Consider the following 25,133-nt stretch of genomic DNA (forward strand, 5'->3'; position numbering starts at 1 on the left):
TGGGAGAGTAATGGGCACTCTGCCTTGATTGGTTGGTAATTTGGGGGAGTTATGCACAGGTGCAAATGTGCAATTGTAATATTTTCAGTAAATTAAATTTCATTCTCTCGCTCTCTCGCGCTCTCTCACTCTCTCTCGCTCTCTCTCGTCCTCTCTCTCTCGCTCTCTCTCGTCCTCTCTCTCTCGCTCCCTCCGTCTCTCTAACTCTCACTCGCTCTCTCTCGTCCTCTCTCTCTCGCTCTCTCTCGTCCTCTCTCTCCCCCCCTCCGTCTCTCTCTCTCGTCCTCTCTCTCTCTCTCTCTCTCTCTCTCTCCCTCTCTCGTCCGCCCTCCTGTCTCTCACTATTTTCTCTCATCAGTGCTTATCTCAAATAGGCTGTGTTTTTTCTTTTCTCTCAAAATACCTCTATATCTCAAATAACGTGTCTCCCTCTGACTGACTTATTTCTCCTTTTCTTACAACCTCATCCTTCTCTCTTTTGTCTTTAGCGTAGCTTTGCTCTGTGTGTCTCTCTCTCTCTCTCTCTCTCTCTCTCTCTCTCTCTCGCGCACACACACACACACACACACACACACACACACACACCCTCCCTCGCTCTTCCCTTTTTCTCCCCAGCGTCTCTTTTTATTGACGTTCGCTCAGACGCCCCATTAGAGCTCCCTTTTTCCCTCTAGTGGAAATTGCAGCATGTTAATTTTCACACAAATTACGGCAATAGCAGGTATCTCTATTTGATACATTATAGCGGGAGCAATCAGAGATAATTGAGTGCCTTTCAGACGGAGCTGGCTGCATTCACCGCCGGCTCAAAGCTGCCCCATTATCCCCTAATCGCTCTTTAAACACGGAATTTTGCAGAAAAGATTTTTTTGTCATAATTTTGCTTAAGTGTATTTGGAAATCACAGTCCTTTGAGCGAGCATAATTGAAATCAAATCCCTTTCACTGGAGCTGACATTTCTACATTTCCCCCCAATTGAAATTAATTTCAAAAATTGAGCATGAATATCTTCAAATAGCAGGCAATTATGCCTTTCAATGGGGAGAAATTACAGGTTCTGAATTGTTGGAGGCTTTGCGGGTGCCAGTTAAATGCCTTTGTTTCCCACCATGTTTGCCTAGTAAAGATTTCCATATATTGACTCATTACAGTGCCTTGTGAAGCCGATCACCGTGTAGTCTGCGAAAACCGGCAATAATGCTTGTTACATCTAAAACGCTAAAGTTTGTGCTTACGTTTGTGTGCTTGCAGGCATGTGTGTTTATCTCACCCTCTGTCTCTGCAGCTGTGGTGTGTGTGTGCGTGCGTTGGACTCCAAGCCATACTATATTGGCTAGCTGGGCATCAGAGGCCTGTACTATGAAGCAAGTTGATTTATGAAATGGCTTCACAAACCTCAATCACACTAAGCAGTCACACGACAGTGGTTATAAATTCAATCAAGTCAAGTCCAATGTAGCTACTGTATGCATGGCTGTGTATTCACATAAAAGGCCAGGGAGTTGTTTGCATCATAGGAACAATGGCAAACATGAACAAACTCACTGGGCATCAGAGCAGCATACTTACAATAAAAATGAAGAGCAATGTATCGTATGAAATAAAATATGAAGAATTGTATACGTAATGTACAGGCTAAAAGCAACACATTTGCAGCTGCTTAATGCAGGAAGGATTGCTGGCAAAAAACGCTGACTGTATCAAGGCTATCATATACGGTCACTAAATGGAGATTATGTTAGAGCAGTCATCAGTGGTTTTCAACTATTTTCATATCAAGGTGCATTATTGTCTCCACCAGGCCGAAGGCATGGGGGTAGAGTATGTTTTGCACTCCGTCCGTCCGTCCGTGTGTCCGTGTGTGTGTCCGTGAGCAGCTAATCTCGGCCACCGTTAACCCGGTCGATGCCATATTTTGCACACACACTCCCTGGATGCCAACGATGAACCTCTGCCCCAAACTTTCCAGAACGGCCTGTTATAGCGCCACCAGGAGGCCGCTTTGTGCAAAACAAGTTTTTGCACAGTACACCTACAGATTTTGTCCAAACATTGCGCAAATTGGTACACAGTCTCTCTAGAGCCATTCAACGAAACCGGTCTTTCAGATTTCTCAGACTCCATCCTGATTGGTTAAGATTGTCTTCCAAAGTTCACAGGAGTGCTCAGTTTCAAACAAAATGCTGCAAGTCATGAACACATCGCGTGATTTCCGTGAAATTGTGCACGCACATTCCCACTAGGCCGAGGACGAAATGCCACATGAACAATTTCAACTCAGCCTCAAGGTGGCGCTATAACTGGCCGAAAATAGTTTTTACCTCTAACTGCACGGATCTGTGGATAATTTACTTTTGTTGCCCTTTTATCCAACCACCAGATGAAGGCAAGCTGCAATGTCCTACATTCCTATCCTGGAGGGCACTTTTTCTAGTTTATACTGCATTTGAGCCAAGGACCACCATTTGATGACATTTAGCCTCTCAGACCTAAAACTAAAGGTTTTGGCCACAATTCCATGTTTTATTGATGCGGTAGAGAGATCTACAATCTCTAATTGTGTAGACGTGTTTTAAACTAACGAATGCAGATGTTTAACAATAATCTAACTTGAGAGCAACAGATCTAAGGGACCATTTGGTTACCAACTCTCCTATTTGCTGGGGACCACTTGGAACCCCCTCAACGACTACTGGTGGTCCCCAGACCACTGGTTGAGGACCCCTGGGCTAGAGGTTAAAAGTTACTATTATTACTATTATTTATGTTCTATCTTAGATGCTTTAGCGCATCAATCATTCTCTGTTATAGGATGATATGGGTGCACACAATAGCACAATCGGCGCAAACAGTCAAACAATTTGACATGCGAGGAAGATCCGTTTCTTATTTTCTTTAGATTGTGGAATAGTTGTTACGTGAGACACCCTACACAAAGAACACAAAGCCCTGTACGGCTTCCTGGTCTTGTTGTGCTGGAATGGATTGGCGGCCGAGCCAGAGGCACCGCATCGTGGAGGATTCCTCCTAACCCCTGGTCTCCGTGATTGTGCGCAGGAACTTTTACCCCTGTGCACAACCTGAAAATGAAATGATTAGTCGGGGATGATGAAACAATTAGTTTGGGATTGAGAGCTTTAAGCTGCGCTCCTCACTTGCCGTGTGTCTAACCTGATCTATGATATACTCATGTATATATAATTATGAGTTGCAGGCTAGACTATATAAAGCCAAACTAATTCTATAGATGATTTAGAATGCATTGCATGATGATAGACGGTAAGCCAGCCACGTTATGACATGTGTGTTCACATCAGTCAACATGTGGATTTACACTATTTAATTCTAAACCTTGATATTAGAATCCATTACAGTTGTATAAAACATCCATTTGAGCTGCGTGTATGTATGTGTATTCTTGTCTGTGAGATGCGGTCAAGTTGTTTTGAAGACTTTTGGAAAGTCTAGGTTTGTGTGAACCGTGCCAGGCTGTTTCATGCCGCCGCTCTGTGCCTTGGTATTCTTTATCTCCTTTTCTTCTTGATTTCATTCAATTTATCACTGCTCTCTCTCTCTCTCTTTCACTCTGTTGCCTCATTGTCTGCTTCTTCTATGTCTCAGCGTAAAAACACATTTACGCATGCACTTGTCGTTCTCGTTGGCCGATAAGACCCAACAGATGTGTGCGTGTTGCTGGGGTGTGTGGTGCTGTAGTGTGTGTGGGGTGTGTGGTACTGTAGTGGGAGTCAGTCAGGGGAGAGGGAGGGGGTAAGAGAGCAAAGGGCCTACTTGGTGGGGGCTGGTGGGGTCCTCCGCTCCCAGCAGAGAGGCAATTTCACAGCTGGTTTGCGCCTTTAGGCAGTCAGGCTGAAAATGCTGCAGATTTCTGGTGCAAATTGAAATGGTGTCAGTGATGAACAAAGCCCTGAGCCGAATGACGAGTGTGTGTGTGTGTGTGTGTGTGTGTGTGTGTGTGTGTATGGGCCTCCAAATTCAATAACGACCCGTAACATCTTAGCCACACCTTCCTGACCTGTCAGTCAATCTCCATGTGGTCAGTGGCCCGCCTACATTCAATATTACATCGTTTGAATGGCTGTGCATGTGCCGAGTGTGTGTTACGACTCACTGTTTGGCAAATCGATAAATCGAGGCCGAAAATCGACATGTCGATCCATTTATTTTTTGTTGCTGTGCAGCAGTTGAGAACGCAACTACTGTATTATTCCTTTAAGCAACACAACTTCTGCAGCTGCACCCATATGTTTAGCCCAATAATAAAAAAATACTTTATTTTGTAAACGACTACACTGAAGGAGCAGCGCTATCAGCTATGTCCCAACTCTCAACTGTCTGCAGCCTGTCACGAGTCCCGTAATTAACTGATACAAAGCTCAGGTTGTTGACTAAAACTAAGACGAAAAATGTTCGTCGACTACCTTTTTTCACTGACTAAAACTAAATAAAAACAAATCTATGATGACTAAAGCTAAGACTAAATATACTGATAATTTCGTCAACAAATAAAAACTAGACTAAAATGTTAGGAAGGGACTAGTGGACAAGAGATCCAGTTTTATGCTGGCTGCGACGCGTTGTGAGATTGTATATCTGCTATTTTCAGCATGCAACCAAAGTGTAAAATATGTCATTACAACGACATCAAGGCCTGTCAAAACACATTTTAGTCGACTAAATCAACTGTAGATTTAGTCGACTAAAATCGTATGACATTTAGTCGACTAAAACTAGACTAAACACTTGACTAGAACATTCCAGGTGACTAAAACTAAGTGAAAATTATTCAAGAGACAAGGACTAAAACTAAAATAGAAATTTGCTGCCAAAAACAACACTGCTGCGTCGGGAACGGTGTGGGCTAGTCCCTCTCTCCTATCCCCGCTCTGGTGCGAAACGGGGTAGTAAAAAACGGGGTGATTGTGTGACTGTTTACTGCCTGTGTGTGAGCTGTGAACCTGGGGTATGGAAAGCTCAGAGCTGCAGCCCATTGGCTCATGACACGAGCACACGACCAGCGCATTCAGTGTTGCTAAGATGCCACCCCCCCCCCCCCCCCCCACGGGTCCCCCCACCCGGTGATGGTGATCTCATGTGGGATCTATTCTCCAACCACAAGCATGACGATGATGACTGTGTCACTTAGCAGTAGCAGCACCGGAGTGTCACACTGTACATACCTCTCCCATTGTATTACATTTGGAAAACGGAAACGTTTATAACGTTGTAGAATAAAGCATTACAAAATAAAATAATAAAAAAATACACGGTTTTTTTACTTCTATTTTTTGAGTCGCGTGAATGCTCACAAATTGAGTCGGTTTTTCTATGCCAGCCCAGCAAGTTCAACCTTGGCCAGCGTAACCGAGGCTCCGCAATTGGGGATGTGCATGGTTTGGTTGTTGACCTGGCATCACATCCAGTGGTCAACAGCTGTGTGTGCCAGTTGGGCAACTATAGAAAGCCATCACTGTTCAAATCAGTCTCATTAGATTCTCTCAATTATGCAGCAGCGTTTTAAAACGCAGAAATTACAATCACACTCATGAGCGATTGGCAGGTATAATGGGCGCGAGGCGCACGGCCGCACACGCACAAATGCACACAGGAATTGTCGGAGGCTTCTTCCTGGTGGTAATAATGAAGCGGCGTGCGCAGCACACCTGATGGCTGTGTGCGGTCGGAGCATTGCGTTTGCCCTCTGCCGTGGAGCAGGGAAATGATGAGCCAATAACTGCAATTAAACATGCAGTATAATGGCTAATCAAATTGACAGCCTCTGCTGTTCGCAAGCCTCTCTCACAATGGCTTATCACAACAAACTATTATGAGGGAGGGTATTTCAGGCCCAATCCTCTTTATTTCTCTCTCTCTGTTCTAACACTGTATTCTCTCTCTCTCTTCTCCCCTCTGTCTACCTCTGTGGCTGCCTGTCGTCATGTGGATCCTGTTAATTGCAGTGGAGATTAACAAGGCGAGCAAATTTGTTTTCTGGCATTTAATATGTCAGACGGAGGAAGGGAGCCGGGTTCATGGATGAGTTACGGATGTATGTGTGTGTGTGTGTGTGTGTGTCAGTGTTGTTTTCGTCGACTAAAACGAAGACGAAAAATGTTCGTCGACTACCTTTTTCCACTGAAGAAAACTAAATGGAAACTAAATGAAAACTGAGCTATGATGACTAAAACTAAGACTAAAGGTCATTACACACTGGCGAATTAGCGACGCGATGCGAATAAGCGATCTGAAAATGCGAAATATTGCATGTTGCAGTTCGCCTGCGAATCTCTGCAAAATACGACACCAGAGCGAACAAATAAAAGCGAAAACGGTCGCATTTTCGCACATTCGCACATTCGCCACTGATGTGGAAGCTTGCATGGACTTCAATTGGTTTTTTTTAAATGCGAATTATTCGCACGAATATATCGCGTCGCCAATTCGCCAGTGTGTAATGACCTTAAATATACTGACAATTTCGTCAACAAATAAAAACTAGACTAAAATGTTAGGAAGTAGGCGAGTAAATCTATGAAAAAAAAGCACCTTACCCTAAATAAAATTGCAACAAAAGGTTTCTCAACAGTTTTTTGTAGTATTAGGTGTCCCTAATAACATACTAAAAGTTTACCAAAGTTTGATCACCCGAAAGGTGTTATTTTCAAGATGGCGTCCAAGATGGCCTAAAAACCATTAAAATAGCCTAACTCCTTCATTATTCATCCTAGACAAGTACTTTTTGTGTCTAACCCTATGTTTTTGGGGTCTAGGAGTCCATTGAACTTGTTCAAATTGCAGAGATACAATTAGATAATTGTGAAATCCAATATTGTGTTTGTGACTCTGTTAAAACCCTCTGAAATAGTCACCAGTTTCAAGTTAACTAAACTAAATATTTAATAAATGTCTGAATATTTATATATTTTTTGGAATAAGGTTTCAAGATATCCTCAAAAAACAACAAAACTAATAGTCACAATTTTCAGTAATTCAGAAGGTTGTGGCAGAGAATATTGTCAGTTGATAGATAATAGCCTACATGATTGCAATATTGAAACGTTTTGGATAGCTTGTTGGATAAACTTTGGCTCAAACTACTGTAAATAATTCATCATTATACACCCCACCCAAAACTAATTTCTTGCATTATAGAGCGTCGCAGTCCCGCCCCCTTTCATGATGACGCCAGGCCCAGGAAATAATTCCCAATGCATTTTTCCCATAGACATTTCGAAACGTATTTATTGAAAGACATTATAAGCGTCGTACAAACTCTTGTTGTGACAAATCATGACAACAAACACAATATTTTGGACCAAACAAATAATTACAAAGAAGAAAAACAACAAGTGTTGTAATCTGCTGTTCTTTTCTACTTTCTAATTCTTTGTTTGGCCCAAAACATTGTGTTTAATATCATGATTTGTCACGACAAGAGTTGGCTTTGTCCGCAGTGTAAACGTCTTTAAATAAATACTTTTTGAAAAGTCTATGAGGAAAATGAACAGTGATTTCTTCTCCGTCTCTCTCAAGGGGGCGGGACTGTGACGCTCTACTTACTCTTAGTGCAGAGTAGTCAGAACCTAAGTATGATAGGTGGGGTTGGGTGAGAAGGTAAAGGGGGGTCCGGTCTAGAGTTTAGTGGGCCTAGGGTTCCCCTCAGGTGGGTACAGGGGAGTATGGGGAGTGGGGGGGTCACTGGATTTCTCCCTGGGGACTTGGAGCACAGAAGAGCAAAGTTAAGAAGACCCTCATGGTCTTCTCCTCTATGCATGTCTGAGGTGGCTCATACAGTACATGTCCCATTAAAGCTATGGGGCACTTGAGAGCTTGGGAGATTGGGGCTTGTCTGTCCCTGTGGTGGTAGTTCTAAGACCTCCATGTTGTGATATTGATTAATATGGGGGGTGGGTTCAATTAATCGATTATTAATCGGCAGAGCTGTCAACATATTCCCCAATTTCCACTGAGATTATGGGGTGAATGAATGTGGCCAGACCCATCTTCTCTTTCTGTCATAGTGACATAATATTGTCCTGCATCAGATCATGTCCAAATCAGGTTCTCCAATCTCCAGTAGCCTCTTCAGTTTTTTGAAGATTTTTTGAGTGGTGCAACCACTCCCTTACGGAGCTATGTGTGTGGCTGGCTGGGTCTGAGCACTATGTGTGTGGCTTGCTGGCTGGCTGGGTCTGAGCACTATGTGTGTGGCTGGCTGGCTGGCTGGGTCTGAGCACTATGTGTGTGGCTGGCTGGCTGGGTCTGAGCATAGATAGATAGATAGATATTATAGCAGTGACTGACTAATAGGGGATTCACACTGAGACGGACTGAATCCGTTTCAATTGAACCGTTTCCGAATACGGTTGCCTGGTCCCCGATGGCCATGATTCACATTGCCCGAGATTCAACAGCGCACCCGGGTACACTTGCATAACACACTTTAATCCTCCTGATGACGGTGATGGCTGGCGCGCACGGACACTGACCATCAACTGTGCGACATTGTCTCAAATAAATCCAGACACACTGAATTGCATTGCCTCTTTGGCTTTTTGCCGTGATACTACTTCACTGTCAGCCTGCCTGCTATTCACTGTGTCAGTCAGTTCTGTGCTCCAGTGTATTAGTTTGCTATGGATTCTACTTTAGCATTATTATTATTTTGTTTTACTTTGGAAACTGCCAAGCAAAGCCCAAGAGCCACGTGTAGTCCGCAGAATAAGATCAGCGCGGTGCTGCGCGTATAAGCAGATTCAACAGGAGAAGGGCGGCGTTGAGAAATGCGCTGGTGTTACGCATCGTGCAGCGGCTGTGTTTTTTTTTGTTGACGCTTGGCTCGTCGACTAGATATTATGTCACGTTCTTTAAAAAAAACAGTCCACTTCCTTCTTTAGGTACGCATGCATTCACATTGGAACGATCCGTATCTGAATACACTTCAACGGTCCAGAGACCCTCCCCCCATGCGGTCCCGGGGACGGTTGGGCGATCCGCTCCCGGGAACGGTGCGCACCCGGGACCATAGTGTGAATCCCCTATGAGACATCGAGTGTGCGTCCGCAACTGGTTGTGGCCCCCATCAAGTGACCTTTTGACCAATGCGGCCCTCGCCCCAAGTTGAGTTCGACACCCCTGCTCTAGGCCCATGAGGGGCCATTTCTCTCCACTGTATCCCCACTGAGGAGTCCATCTTCCCCATAGACCAGACAAGTGGCCATTTGGTTCTACTGACTGAGTGTGTTTGCTGCAAAGACACTCAGCGTTGTGAGCTTTTATAGATTGCCTATTTTCACAATGTTTGTCCCGGCCCACAGTTTGGGAACCACTACCCTTATAGGGGACTTATTTTTATTATTATTATTGCCAGACACCTTTACAAAAAAAAGGGCAGACATTTCTCTGTAAATTTATTCCATGATTTGTGTAATATTCCCATGCAGTCTATCACTTGGCAGCCATGCTTTTACAAATGTCACATGACAGTACCACCCAGTAATAATGAATATATTCCTTATTGTTATGGTATCAAAATAAATCTCCTGAAAGCTTCAACAGAATGTGAATTGTGTATAGGTGATGAATTCACCTATATACAGCAGTACGGCATTATAGAAAAGAGAAATGTCCTATTACACTGTTATAACCTTATAAAAATTTGCTTTAATATATCATTGTACTTTTATATAATTTATATATTCTAATTGGATTCCTAGATAACCAAGACATAGGGTTAGACACCAAAATTATTTTCCTAGGATGAATAATGGAGGAGTAATGGTATTTTAAGAACTGGCGGCGGCCATCTTGAAAATAACACCTTTCGGGTGGTCAAACTTTGGTAAACTTTTAGTATGTTATTAAGGACACCTAATACTACAAAAAAAAGTTGAGAAACCTTTTGTTGCAATTTTTTTAGGGTCAAACCATATTTTTACCCGCCTAAAGGGACTAGTGGACAAGAGATCCAATTTTACACTTGGTTGCATGCTGAAAATAGCCGATCTACAAGCAGTTGTGTAAAAACAGTCCTTACGACGGCATCAAGGCCCACCAAAATACATTTTAGTCGACTAAATCAACTGTAGATTTAGTCGACTAAAATCGTATGACATTTAGTCGACTAAAACTAGACTAAACACTAGAACATTCCAGGTGACTAAAATGTGACTAAAACTACCGCTATGTTGGTCGGTAAAAAAATGTTTTCATTTTTGAGTGGTGCGACCACTCCTATAGACTACTATGTGTGTCCCTGGGTCTGTCTCCTGGCTGGCTGGCTGGCTGGCTGGCTAGCTGGCTGGCTGTGTCCGAGCACGAAAATAGCTTTTGGTTGGTTTTCACAACCAAGTGTCACTGTTGCGCAGCCGAACACACACACACACACACACACATATTAACTGTATATATGATGATTTGGGGTGTTACAGTACAGTAGAGGGACCCCCACATGGTAAATTTCTCGAACCATTTCGGAGTGTTACAGCTAACACACCTGATGATGTTGATGTGGAAGAGGCATTCCTTACCAAGGTGCTAAAGTACCAATGTCTTATGGAAGCTATTATACAACTTGGTTACAAATGTAAACTGCTTGGGTTCACACTTGGAAGCCTCGGTTATGTTATGTACATCTGTTGTGAAAGGCCTGCAAGAATGCCCAAGCCGAGAGCTAAGTCATTGGCTAAAGTGGTGTGTGTGTGTGTGTGTGTGTGTGTGTGTGTGTGTGTGTGTGTGTGTTTTCTCCACAGTACTCTGAGAAGGCCCTGTACAACCAGCTGTGTTTCTACAGGTTCATATTCGACTGGGACTATGCAGTGACCAAAGTACAGCAGATGGACGAGAAAAGTAAGACGTGCGCGCACACAATAACACACTCTTTTTTTTTTTTTTAAGATATTTTTTTGCGGCTTACGCCTTTATTGATTTTTTAAGGGATAGAAAGTAGGCTGACAGGAAACGGGAGAGAGATGGGGGGATGACATGCGGTAAAGGCCGTGTCGGGTCCGGGAGTCGAACCCGCGGCACACCGCGACTGGATCACCAGTCCGGTGCCCAGACCGTTACGCTACGGCCTGGGCCAATAACACACTCTTAAGGCCTAGTCCATAGTCCGTTTTCACTTACGTTGGGGTGAGATAACGCAATGCAATACACTCCGTCCGTTACGTTGCCATGCATAGTGCATCCAGTGCTTATGTATCCTTATGTGAACGTGAATTTCAGTACAACAATTCCACCACTAGTTGGCGGTTGAAAGACTTTCTAGTAGTGGCTCTCCCACAATGCAACGCTGCATTTTCAGGAAGTGAATCTGGTCATTTTTTTTGACCCTGTGATGATGCCAGGGCTCGACAGTGCGACTAGGTAGTCTCATTTGCTACTAAAAATAGAACAGTGCGAGTTGTAAAATTCAGTTTGTTGCACCTGTGCTACTACAGAATTTGACCGTTCAATAAATGTGTTATGTTGTTTGTGCTGCACTTGAATGCAGGCAGCACCACTGCACTAACCAATGACATCAGCTGAAAATAAAATCCCGAATCCCGATATCGCATGAAAGACGTACAGAGTAGACTGAAAGACAGAGCAGCATGCCTGCTCCGCTGTCTCTGTGTGGCCAGTGGCCACTGACTGCTCACTCCCGCATACATGAGCATGCATGCATGCATGGCTCTCAGTCTGTCTGTTATGCTACGTTAGCTACATATGCTAACGTTGCTTTCAGACTCTTCACACACACTCAAGAGTGGTATCGGCACTGGTTGCTTTTCCCTCTGACTGTGAGGGGGAGAGCGCACTGTGCAATGCAAACTAATAGGCGAGTGCGCTCCGGTGCACTGTTTTACGAACGCACCATAAACTCATTAGGTCATAAAAATGCTCGTCACTCGGCCAGTTTTCAAAGAATCAACTAATCATCTGTGATTTATAACCGCCGTTACGTTCTACCCATAGAGTTACCTCTGTTCTACGTGCTCGTCACACAAGTCCCGTACACTTTCAGTAACCAGAGTTAAATAAACAGTGACAATTCTTCTTCTCAGCTGTGACGTTATATGCCTGTCTAAAACAAGTCCTCAAGTAAAAATCTGTGGAACTAGTCCCAACAATATTTAGCTGCTTGTTAATCTGACATTACATAGTGGGCGTTGCAGCCTTAGCTATCCTTTCACTGCCTTTTTCATTATTGCATTTCACACCTACGAAGGCAACAGGTGCGTAGGTGAAGAGTAAGACCAGACGAGGACCCCAGCGTACTGAAAAGAAATAAATCCTGCACACGGTCTTCAAATGCAAGAAAATGATTTAATGGGAATTCAACAACATTTTGGTCTGTTAGACCTTCATCAGTTTATCTTAAGCCTTAAGAAGACACAGTGCGGGAGTACATTGTGTTAAACGTCATATAATGACATTGTTCCTTGTACTACACTTTTGTGTTTTCAAAATCAAGCCTATAGGATGGACACTGCAATAGAAATCGCATTATGAACAACTGCTCCTAGTGCACAAATATATCCCACCCTTCACAACATAGCATTAGCAATCAGTGGCTTAACTTGCGCCTTTTACACACACGCACGCACACGCAGAGAACAAGCGAGTGGACCATGGGCATTGGGTTGGGTGCGATGTGGTTAAGGATATTCAGCCCCTCGAGTCGACAGCCCTAATTTAGAAGAGGGGTTCAATCACACAAATACAGAATGCAAAATTCTCCAATCACCGAAAGGAAGAAAGAGCCTCTCCATCTCTCCTCCCGTTTACCCCTGGCTTCTCCAAACCTTCTCCTTTCAGTCTCCCTACACCTCGTTCTCTCTCGCCTCGCCTCTAGGACAGGCACTCGTTGGGTTGGTGTTGATTGAAAGCACGCTTTACGTTTGGGGAAATGATAGGGGTAGTAATGGGCACGCTGACGAAGGACAGCCCTGCTCCAATAATGGGACATGGAGCGTATGTCCTGCCCCCTCCTTGGAACCAAATAGATACTACTCCAGGGCTCTGAGCGCGCTCAGAAGGCATCTGCCGCAAGGCCACTTTAACCACAGTCCTCCCTGATTGATGTCACTTGATTAGAAAGGGTCCGCCGGGCTGAGTGATTTATTTATTTGATTAAATATTTATGTTATGTATGAATGTACCTCAGAGTAGCGGCCCGAACAGAAAAGAGGTAAATATAACATGTAATCAACAGAATGACCACTCACAAGAGCTGAAATAGGGGCATAGAGGCAGGGGGTGCTGCTAACATTATTATAGGCTTGATTGGATTTATTTATTTTTCTAACTTTTCCTTGGATGCAGGAAATGATCGTCAATCAATTCTTGACGTGCCCCTTTTTTTTCAATCCAGTCGCCAGGACCAAACATAATTGACACATTATGTACATTATGTTGAACCTACTGACCACTTCAGCGCTCGGCTGCCGGTCAGATGGGTGGTCTGCATGCAATTTCAGAGCACGTTTTATTTTAATCAATCTATAGTCTTCTGGCTTGGATCAATGGAACTATATAAGCTACTTGAAGTTGCTATTCATCTGTATCACAATCAATGAAAAATCTTTTTTCCAGATTTTTTTATAAAAGGAAAATACCATGATATTTTTCTTTGCATAAAATACATTGTTATATTATCAATACAATCTTAATAATAATAATAATAATAAACTTTATTTATATAGCACCTTTCATACATAAATGTAGCTCAAAGTGCTTTACAGAGCAAAAAAGATACAATACAATCTTAGTGTTTTTCCAATTATAAACTGCCAGGCCTGGCTGAGACTATGTTTTCGCCCCTGACCCCCCGTGTGTTCGTCCATCCGTCTGAACCATAGAGTATAAAGAAGGATAGAGACTGAACTGGCGCAAAGTCATGAATCCACGGGTCCGTCTGCAGTCCTTCCTCTTACCACTAGGGCCTAGTGCTTCAACGTTGGCGCGCCTCACTGGCCCCTTGGTCTGAACAGCTAATCTCTACACCGTTGGACCGATTGGCGTGAAACTGTGCACACACACTCCCTGGAGGCCGGAGCAGGAACAGTTGACCAAATCTTTCACATGGGCCTGTTATAGCGCCACCAGCTGGCCGATTTTTGCAATACACCTTTCTAGCTATTACTTCCACCGATTTTCTCCAATCATGCACTTTATTTCTATAGGCCTATTCATGTGATCTATACAGATCTGTCTGATTTTTCATATGGCATCCTGATTGGCTAAGATTGGCATCTAAAGTTTGCAGGAGTGGCTCGTTTTTAACAAAATTCCTCGAATGCATTGTCCGATTTCAGTGAAATTTTGCACACTTACAGTATTCCCACTAATAAGCCGTGGAAGAAATGCCACCCTTTTCACATTTGCCGATTATATTGCCACCAGCAGGCCGATTTTTAGCAAAACATAAATTGGCTAAGATTGGCATCTGAAGTTTGCATGTCTGTGCAATAACTTCAACTTTTTTTTTTCTTTTTTTTTATAATATTTGTTTTATTTGGAAAGAGCAGTACATTACAGATAGCATTTTCACATATGACACACGAGCAATTCTCAAGATTTTATTTTTTTTCCACCCCTCTTCCCTCCCTCATCCCCCCTCCATGTGGCTCCAACTCCAATGTCTCTGTATAGTCCTTTTTCATATGACATCAAGTCCACACTTAAACAGGGACAAACAGATTGTAACATTTCAGGAGGACAAAAAGAAAAGAGTGGCAGAAAAAGACAGACAAAAAAAAAACAACAACAACCCAAAAAAAAGAAAGTATATACACTATTGCTGAGGGGGACAAAAACAATACAGCTTTGGTCTTCGACCATTCGACACATTTTCTACAATCGTAAAGCAGGCAATGGACCAGTGACATCACACAAAGTCCGCTCTCAGAGGGGCAATGTGCACTATCCAGTTGTTCCAAATTTGGTAGAAATTGTCTAATCTAGTTCTTAACATGTATGTTAATTTTTCCATTTTGAAAATATCCATGCCAATCGTCCATTGTGGTTTGTGGGTGTGATTGGGGATAGCCATCTTGTTGTTGTTTACTTTTTGCTGGTTGCCAAGAGCACCTGCAGTAGCTTTGTGTATCTCGACTGGTTAAGACATTCAATGTGGCCCAGGTACAAGGTTGTGAAGTTAAAATGGTAGCACTTTACAATAATGACCCGTTATAAAGCATTTATAAACGTTTATAAGCAGTTTGTAGACTATTAACAAATCATTAACAACCTTGTTTGTTGACATTCGTAAATGATTACTAAAACCGTTATAACTATGGTTACAAATCATTTATAAGGTATTTGTAAGTAGTAAACTATTCATTAATTAATAAACCATTTATATACATCTGTAAATGATTATTAAATCATTTGTAATGACCCCATTATAAAGCATTTATAAACGTGTATAAGCAGTTTGTAGACTATTAACAAATCATTAACAACCTGTTTGTTTACATTTGTAAATGATTACTAAAACCTTTATAACAAATTTACAAATCATTTATAAGGTATTAGTAAGTAGTAAAACTATTCATGAATAAGCCATGTATAATACATCTGTAAATTATTATAATAATCATTTGTAACTGATGTTATATAATACATACAAGCTATTTGTATATTTGGGAAATGTGTTTGTTCATGTTTAACATATACTTTGTAAAACATTCCTAAAATATCTATAAATCCTTAGTACATGTTATTAAGTGCCCTATAGTAAAGTGACGACAGTTCATCATTTACAACTGTCTGTTAATGTGTTTGTTCAAGTTTACCCTACATTTTATGTTGAAGATGTTGTGTTGCATTGTGGGTAATCCTCAGTACAGAGGAACTCCATACTGAGGGTAAGATGGTCTCCTGTTTGCTCAGGCACAAACAAATTAATTACAAACATCTAAGCTTCATCTAAGTGGCCATATATGCACTCATGTTTACATAGTGTTATTCAGTAACATTCGTTTTTGTATGACATGGTATCATATGACATTGTTTATTTAATTGTTTGAAAAACGGTTAGCATGTTAGCTAGCTGTTAGCACAGCTGTGTAGCCTTTGTTACATGGTAATTCACTGACATGGAGTATGTTGTGTCATACTCCATGTCAGTGAATTATCATAGCTAACATGCTAACCGTTTTTCAAACAATTAAATAAACAATGTCATATGATACCATGTCATACAAAAACTAATGTTACTGAATAACACTATGTAAAGCTGTAAAGCTTCATATAAGTGGCCAGTGCATATCTGGCCACTTATATGAAGCTTAGATGTTTGTAATTAATTTGTTTGTGCCTGAGCAAACAGGAGACCATCTTACCCTCAGTATGGAGTTCCTCTGTACTGAGGATTACCCACAATGCAACACAACATCTTCAACATAAAATGTAGGGTTAAACAGAGCTGCCATGTCTCACCCTTTGAGTGTGACAGTCACGCAATTTAACCCTTTACCACGCACCACGCCACACATGCCATTTCACACGCATTATAATGATAAATAACAATTTTCTCTGCGGCTCCGCCGCGTAATAACGCACGCTCCTCACAAACGGTAAAATAGCCGATCTGTATGCAGCGCTGATATATGCAGGAGGGTAAACAGTGGACCAAATCATCAGCAGGGTCCCTGACTGTGTGACGCATGGAAATTAGTTTAACATCGCTTCGAAATATTTTTCATGGAAGACAATATAGCCCCCACAAGTTACAACAAGTGAGTAAGTGACCTGTGACTATCTCTCTTCTATACTGGTGTGTGGCGTCTCTTGCGTGATATGAGGAAGTGGAACAGTGCCATAGCCCGTGCACATTATAGGGACAAAGTCGTGTGTGTGTGTGTGTGTGTGTGTGTTAAGTGAAGGGGGAGGGGCCGCATCGCGACTTGTTTCTGTTCATAGAGAGAGAGAGCCCACAGATGCGTTTGAACTAAGAAAATGTAAAAATAAGGAATTTTCCCACATTCCATTTTTCTGACATATTCCCCAATTTCCACTGAGATTATGGGGTGAATGAATGTGGCCAGACCCATCTTCTCTTTCTGTCATAGTGACATTTTCCTGCATCAGATCATGTCCAAATCAGGTTCTCCAATCTCCAGTAGCCTCTTCAGTTTTTTGAAGATTTTTTGAGTGGTGCAACCACTCCCTTACGGAGCTGTGTGTGGCTGGCTGGGTCTGAGCACTATGTGTGTGGCTTGCTGGCTGGCTGGGTCTGAGCACTATGTGTGTGGCTTGCTGGCTGGCTGGGTCTGAGCACTATGTGTGTGGCTTGCTGGCTGGCTGGGTCTGAGCACTATGTGTGTGGCTTGCTGGCTGGCTGGGTCTGAGCACTATGTGTGTGGCTGGCTGGCTGGCGGCTGGGTCTGAGTACTATGTGTGTGGCTGGCTGGCTGGGTCTGAGGAGCATAGATAGATAGATAGATATCTTTTTCATTTCTACTTTAAGCATGAGGAGGCTGTCAGTGCAGGGAGAGCAGCTGGCATGGAGGTGAAGACATCAGTGTTAAGGTTAAATATCAACATTAAAACGGGCCAAATCGACATAAGAAAAGCCAATTTTCTTCGCCGCCGCCCTTCGGACGGCGTCGAACACATTAAGACACTAGAGTCTCACTTGACATTTTCTGATATATGGCAGCCCTGGGTTAAACGTGAACAGACACATTAACAGACAGTTGAAAATGATGAACTGTCGTCACTTTACTTTAGGTCACATAATTACATGTACTAAGGATTTATAGATATTTTAGGAGTGTTTTACAAAGCATATGTTAAACATGAACAAACACATTTCCCAAATATACAAATAGCTTGTATATATTATATAACATCAGTTACAAATGATTTAATAATCATTTACAGATGTATTATACATGGCTTATTCATGAATACTTTTACTACTAATACCTTATAAATGATTTGTAAATTTGTTATAAAGGTTTTAGTAATCATTTACAAATGTAAACAAACAGGTTGTTAATGATTTGTTAATAGTCTACAAACTGCTTATACACGTTTATAAATGCTTTATAATGGGTCATTACAAATGATTTAATAATCATTTACAGATGTATATAAATTGCTTATTAATGAATAGTTTACTACTTACTAATACCTTATAAATGATTTGTAACCATAGTTATAACGGTTTTAGTAATCATTTACAAATGTAAACAAACAGGTTGTTAATGATTTGTTAATAGTCTACAAACTGCTTATAAACGTTTATAAATGCTTTATAACGGGTCATTATTGTAAAGCGCTACCGTTAAAAGGTATTGGAGTATTAAATACTGAGCACAGTGATTTGTGAATATTGTTCCAAAACACCCCCAACTTGGGGCACCCCCAGAAAATGTGGAAGTGGTTGGCTTTCTTTGCCCCACACTCCCTCCAGCACGGCCTATCATCCCCTTTGAATTTTTCTTAAAATATCTAATAATATTTTTCCAACAGTGCTCTCTCCTGTCCATAGAACAAGTTGAGGTAGACTGGAACTCCCAGATCCCTTCCCACACTTCCTCCGAGAGTTCAATTCCTGCATCCCTCTCCCATCTCTCTTTGATGTACAGTGTGCTTTCATTTTTAGTATCTGAAATGGCGCCATATAACTCAGAGATGGATTTAAGCCCACCACACACCGGCTGCGTCCGCCGCGCGGCGCCGCGCGTCGGACACAGCCGCCTCCATTATTTTCAATGAACCTAACGCACACCGGCTCCGTCCGCTGCGTCGCGCCGCGGCGCCTGGCGCGCCGATAGAACCCAGTTCTATTTTCCAGGCGGCGCCGCGCGGCAGACGGTCGCAGACGGTGTGTGTCGGGCTTTACTTGGCTCCACTGTGAGAGCTGACTTCAATATGGAAAAGAACTCTGATTCAACTGCAGAAAACTCTTTGAGTTTACATTCTTGATTGATATAGTGCCGCACCTGGAGATATCTGTAAAAGTCAGCCTGTTCAAAACCATGTTTGACTTGTATTGATCTGAAACTATCGACTTCACTTCTTTGTATAAATGACATTTGGGGCAAAATCTGTATCGAAGGCACACCATCTGAAAAGTTTCAACATTGTTTTTAAACCACATGATCTCACAACCTTTTGCCACACAGTTAACGTATGGTTTATCCATGGATTATTGATCCTCTCTAATCGGTCCGCCAAACCCTTGTCACCTATTACAGCCTGCAGAGGGAAGTCAGCAACGAGACCAAGCTCCAACTCCTTCCATCTCGCTTTATACCCCCTGTTACTCCAGTATAGCAGAGGAGTTATCTGCGCTGCGTAATAGTAGTTTCTTAAACAGGGAAGAGCCATGCCCCCTTTGCCCTTTCTCAGTTGTAGGGAATAACTTCAACTTCTACAGAGTCCACTCACCTCTGATAATTTAATTCTGAACATTTCTGGCCTACAATAACCTACCTGACCTGGTGGAGACCTGTGTTCCCAGGAGCACTTTTTCTAGTTAATACTGCCTCTGCTTGGGCTGCATCCAAGTTCTCACTGGCTTGGACTATAATTGTGTTTGCCTTGTGAGTCACTTTATGTACTCGCACAGAAGCACTTCATTGTCCGTATGTAGGACACACAGGAATTGGTTCTGCTTAAAGGAGAATTCCATACTAAAAGGATTTCTTACCTTTCTTTGTAGTTGTTACGTCCCCACCAAAGAGGTCCAGGTGTTATTTTGTGCAAAATCTCCTCATTGGCTATTTCCCCTACCATAAGCCCTAAATGAATTGCATTGAATTGAATGGGGCTATGGGGTGTTGTGCTAATTCGCTTATTTCCATCACTCAAAATTATAATTTCTTTGTATATATCCTCTCTTCATAATGTAAATAATATCCCAAGCGGCACACTTTACTACTTCTTTCGATGGAAATAAGCGAACTAGCATAACACCCCGTAGCCCCATTCAATGCAATGCAATTCATTGAGGGCTTATGGTAGGGAAAATAGCCAATAAGGAGTTTTTGCACAAAAAAACACCTGGACGTAACAACTACAAAGAAAGGTAAGAAAGATAAGAAAGCATTCTAGCATGGAATTCTCCTTTAAGGTGCCACATGAAACTGTACAATGTGCAAATCACTGACAGTCAACTTCAATGGAAGCACAGTATTTCATTCTGGGCTTGCTCCAGCGAGCGCACTAAAAAAGCTTTGTTATAGACCAACTTTGAATCAATTCTTGGTAGCCGGTGTAAAGACTGGAGTGATATGCACCACTTTCTTGATATTAGTAAGGACTCGAGCAGCATCATTATGAATCAACTTCAATTGTCTGGTCTAATTTGTTTAGGGAGACCTGTAAAGACACCGTTACAGTAGACACACACACAAGTATGCTACGAACCCCAAGTTTGTACAATGGTGGAACATACATGAAAGCACACACACACACACACACACACGCTGGTATTAAAGTATAGGTTTAAGGTGTTATCCCTTGGACCTGGGGCAGTAATACCCCATATTACTGCATTATACACCCATGACTCCAGGAGCCAAACTGCTCAGATTACAGAGAGGAGAACATACAATCCTATAGAGTGTGTGTGTGTGTGTGTGTGTGTGTGTGTGTGTGTGTGTGTGTGTGTGTGTGTGTGTCTCCTGTCCACTCGCTATAACTCATCCTGCACACAAAACTGTATCAAGTGTCAACTATATTAAAAGTGGTGGGTGACGTTCCTTTAAATCGCTGGTGGCACAAAGTAAGACATACTATTATGTAGTTACCAGAGGCGAAAATGGCTCTAACAACGCTGGTGTTAAGCAGTGCATTAATACAGTACAGGTAGAAAACAGAACGTATACTGAATATGCATTAGTTGTGTTGTATGCATGACTCGCCACAAATTAAGCGCTGTTTGAGGGAGAAAAAAAGGGCAGCTTTAGTTGAGTCTACATTGAACAAAATCTCATGGTTATACTTAATGTGCACACTGCAGTCCAGGGGTGCATCATTGTAGTGTGTGCTTTTCTTCATGTAAATTGTATTATGACTGATTGCCATGACTGAGAAAAACAGGGAGGTAATTTCATCCACTGCAGGAGATGGCTAATAGAACACACATGGAGGCATTATTATCACACAATGATCAAACATATACTGTCCATTCCTTATACATCCATACATCCTGGATCAATGCCTCCAAATTATTTCATGTCTGTTCTCTATCCTCGCACAGCTTTCTTTTCCTCTCTCCCTCCCTCCATTCTTCAATCTTTCGGCTGCCTTTCTTTTCTCTTTTCTCCTCTACTGCCTTTCCTGTTGCCCCCCCGATGGTTCCAGATTACAGTCTTTGAGTATGGGCAGTATGACTGCATGAGTGAGCAATAATGTAATTTTGCTGCATTGATAAAAGATGAATTGTCCTTGAGCCGCGCTTTCCTAATGATCCATTTACCTGACCGATTCCCTAACACCTCTCTCTCTCTCCATCCGCTCTGCCTGTTCTCCTTTCCTCTTCCACCATGTCTGTATCTCTCTTCTCGTCGTCGTCTCCCCCCCCCCCTTCGCTTCCTGCCGTGCCAATACAAAGCGAGGTGGTGGAGAAATCTGCGGGTGCGATTGTCAAATCAATTATTCATTCTGTGCAATTACACTTGGACAAAAGAAGTTTCCCCCGTGCTCGCAGTGGTGATTAAATTAACTGCTATTCCAGCTGCCCGCCACCACCGCAACCCCTAATAGAATATTCATGTCTGCGGTGGACAGAGTGGCCGATCTCCATTAACTTCATCATGCTCACTTAATTACAGGCTTGTTATTGCATTTACCACCTAGTTAGAGAGTGTGTGGAGCCCTGGCGTACTCGCGCCCACCATTGTCACGGAGCGCGCACGAGTGTGTGACAATACAATGTTGGAGCCGACGGTACTCCAAGCCGAAGGCACGGGGAGAGAGTATGTTTGTCTCCACCAGGCCGAAGGCACGGGGAGAGAGTATGTTTGTCTCCACCAGGCCGAAGGCACGGGGAGAGAGTAGGTTTGTCTCCACCAGGCCGAAGGCACGGGGAGAGAGTATGTTTGTCTCCACCAGGCCGAAGGCACGGGGAGAGAGTATGTTTGTCTCCACCAGGCCGAGGGCACGGGGAGAGAGTATGTTTGTCTCCACCAGGCCGAAGGCACGGGGAGAGAGTATGTTTGTCTCCACCAGGCCGAAGGCACGGGGAGAGAGTATGTTTGTCTCCACCAGGCCGAAGGCACGGGGAGAGAGTATGTTTGTCTCCACCAGGCCGAAGGCACGGGGAGAGAGTATGTTTGTCTCCACCAGGCCGAAGGCATGGGGAGAGAGTATGTTTGTCTCCACCAGGCCGAAGGCACGGGGAGAGAGTATGTTTTGCACTCCGTCCGTGTGTGTTTTTGTGTCCGTCCGTCCGTCCTTCTGTCCGTTACCAGCTAATCTCCGCCACTGTTGGCCCGATCCATGCCAAACTTTGCACACACACTCCCTGGATGCCAACGACGAACCTCTGCCCAAAATATTCGGCCTGTTATAGGCAAAACACATTTCTGTAGATTACTCGTACACATTTTAGCCATACATTACACAATTCGGTATAACACTATTTCCATAGTCATGTGATCAACACGGATCTGCACCATTTCCCATCTTCCATCCTGATTAGCTAAGATTGGTTTCCAAAGCTCAATTGATTAGTCCGTTTCGAACAAAATGCCAGAAATCACAAACACAGTGAGCAATTTCCGTGAAATTATACACGCACATTTCCACTAGGCCGAGGACGTCATGCCACTCATTTTTTTCAAAATCAGCCTCATGGTGGCGCTATAACAGGCCAATTCCTGTTTTTAGCTATAACTGAATCGATCTGTATACAACTTATGTATGCACACTCCCTAGAGGCCATGGAAAATGTTGTCCCTGCATCCCTCCACATCTGCCGGTTATAGCGCCACCATGAGGTTGATTTCTGCAAAACACATTGCTTATGTTAGTCGCACAGATTTCATCCAAATCTCACGCGAATCGGTACCCATGATCTCTGTAGTCATGTGATCAAGACGAGTCTGTTGGATTTCGCAGATTCTACACTGATTGGCTAACATTACCTTCCAAAGTTCCAAAGAGTGGCCCGTTTTGTTCAAAATGCTGCACATGTCTTGCTCATCCAGAATTCTATCTTCAGAGATGCTATGAGTGATCTGGCTCTGCATTTCCTCAACAAAATGAAGAAAATTGTTGCAAAAAACAAACCTGTTTATATTACTCCTAAACATTTTGCCAAACATCTCACACAGTCCTATCCTCCTGGTTGAGACCTGTGCCCAGAAGGGAACTTTTTCTAGTTTGAACTGCAACCCTACTGTGCACGGACTTACAGCAAGGTGTCTCTCTCACTTAAATCATTCTTTTATTTGTTCGCTACACAGTGATTGAGGTGGAAAGGAGAAAGGAGAGAAAAGAGGTGGTGGGGGGGGAATTATTTTCTCCTAGCTTTCAGAAATGACATGATTGCTTCCGCTTGATCATGCATCATCATCACACCCCTTTTATTCCTCTGATGGACTCACTAGTTCACACCTTCATCTTCATCTCCTCTCATCCTTCCTTCCCTCACTAGTTCACACCTTCATCTTCATCTCCTCTCATCCTTCCTTCCCTCACTAGTTCACACCTTCCTCTTCATCTCCTCTCATCCTTCCTTCCCTCACTAGTTCACACCTTCCTCTTCATCTCCTCTCATCCTTCCTTCCCTCACTAGTTCACACCTTCCTCTTCATCTCCTCTCATCCTTCCTTCCCTCACTAGTTCACACCTTCCTCTTCATCTCCTCTCATCCTTCCTTCCCTCACTAGTTCAAACCTTCCTCTTCATCTCCTCTCATCCTTCCTTCCCTCCATCTCTGTTCTTGCTCAGATGAGAACTATCTAGTACTAGGGCTATTGTTACTTTTGGTATTGTACTATTGAATGTCTTGATGATGAATCGAGTACAATGGAAACAAAACAAGCCCTCTGTTATCCTTTTGGCATAGCTTGTTAAATTGTACTTTGTGTACTGCTTTCAACGTGTTATGTTGCCTTTGAAACCATGAGAAGAACACTTATTCCATATTATGATAATATATTACAAATTGCCTGATGATATCTAGTCTCGTATCTTGACATCGATATCATATTGATGTATTTCCTATCCCTATCTGGTGATAGTTTCTGCTGTTGCTTAAGTCAAGTGTGTGTGTGTGTGTGTGTGTGTGTGTGTGTGTGTGTGTGTGTGTGTGTGTGTGTGTGTGTGTGTGTGTGTGTGTGTGTGTGTGTGTGTGTCACATGGATGGTTTGTAGTTGCCATGACGGTGTTGTGTGTCCATGCAGTGTTTAACTACCTTTCATCGTCCCTGAGTATCTCCTCTTAGTGTGTGTGTGTGTGTACATGAGAGCCCCTGCCTTACTTACTGTTAGTGTGTGTATCTAACCTTTGTTCCCGTGGGTCAGACAGTGGACTGGTATTTATCCATCAGCCACTAATGCAGTGGGCAGGAAGAACGGAACAGGAGATAGCTGGGACCTGACAGCCTGCCAGATGGATGAACCAGTATATGTCTGATCCAGAACCATTTTACACACACACACACTCGCACAGACTTGTTTTATAAAGTGATTGATTATTGAATTGGTTATTAACCAGTTAAACCCTATATACTTTGTTGACTTGCTAGTATTTCCCACTACACCAAATCAATCAATCAAATCAATAGCCAATCTACGGGCTCGGGTGGGTGGGTCCTTGGGTACCTTCATGATGCTCAATGACATCATAGAAGGTATCCCTGCCCATTTCACCTGGGTTTAGTGAAATTGGGACCAGTGGGGAAAAAAATCCCTACACCCCCAATGGGCTTTTTCTTTTTTTCACTGGACCATTCTCACATGTCACAGGAATGGAATTTAGAAATATGAAATTTGGTACATTGAGTAAAATATTCACGTGAATTGTGATGGTTTGACAAAAGTGAAATATGCCAGATTTATATACTTGAACACGCAACCAACAATCTACAAGCTGAGCTTGTAGATCTGCTATTTTAGATTTGCAATACCAGCATGCAGCCATTCTCACATGTCCCAGGAAT

At 42.8% G+C, this 25,133-nt stretch overlaps 1 protein-coding gene across 2 annotated transcripts in view; it reads left to right on the forward strand.

The window, feature by feature from the left end:
• Positions 1-25,133, forward strand: part of pola1 (polymerase (DNA directed), alpha 1) — a 113,332-nt gene that overhangs the window by 84,602 nt on the left and 3,597 nt on the right. For both annotated transcript variants that reach the window (XM_083778484.1, XM_083778485.1), the window contains exon 36: positions 10,771-10,867. In XM_083778484.1, coding sequence (XP_083634610.1) covers positions 10,771-10,867 — 97 coding nt within the window. The remainder of the gene's footprint in view (positions 1-10,770; positions 10,868-25,133) is intronic.

The sequence above is a fragment of the Protomyctophum parallelum genome, assembly GCF_964188405.1.
Source record: "Protomyctophum parallelum genome assembly, chromosome: 12".
Classification (NCBI taxonomy): domain Eukaryota; kingdom Metazoa; phylum Chordata; class Actinopteri; order Myctophiformes; family Myctophidae; genus Protomyctophum; species Protomyctophum parallelum.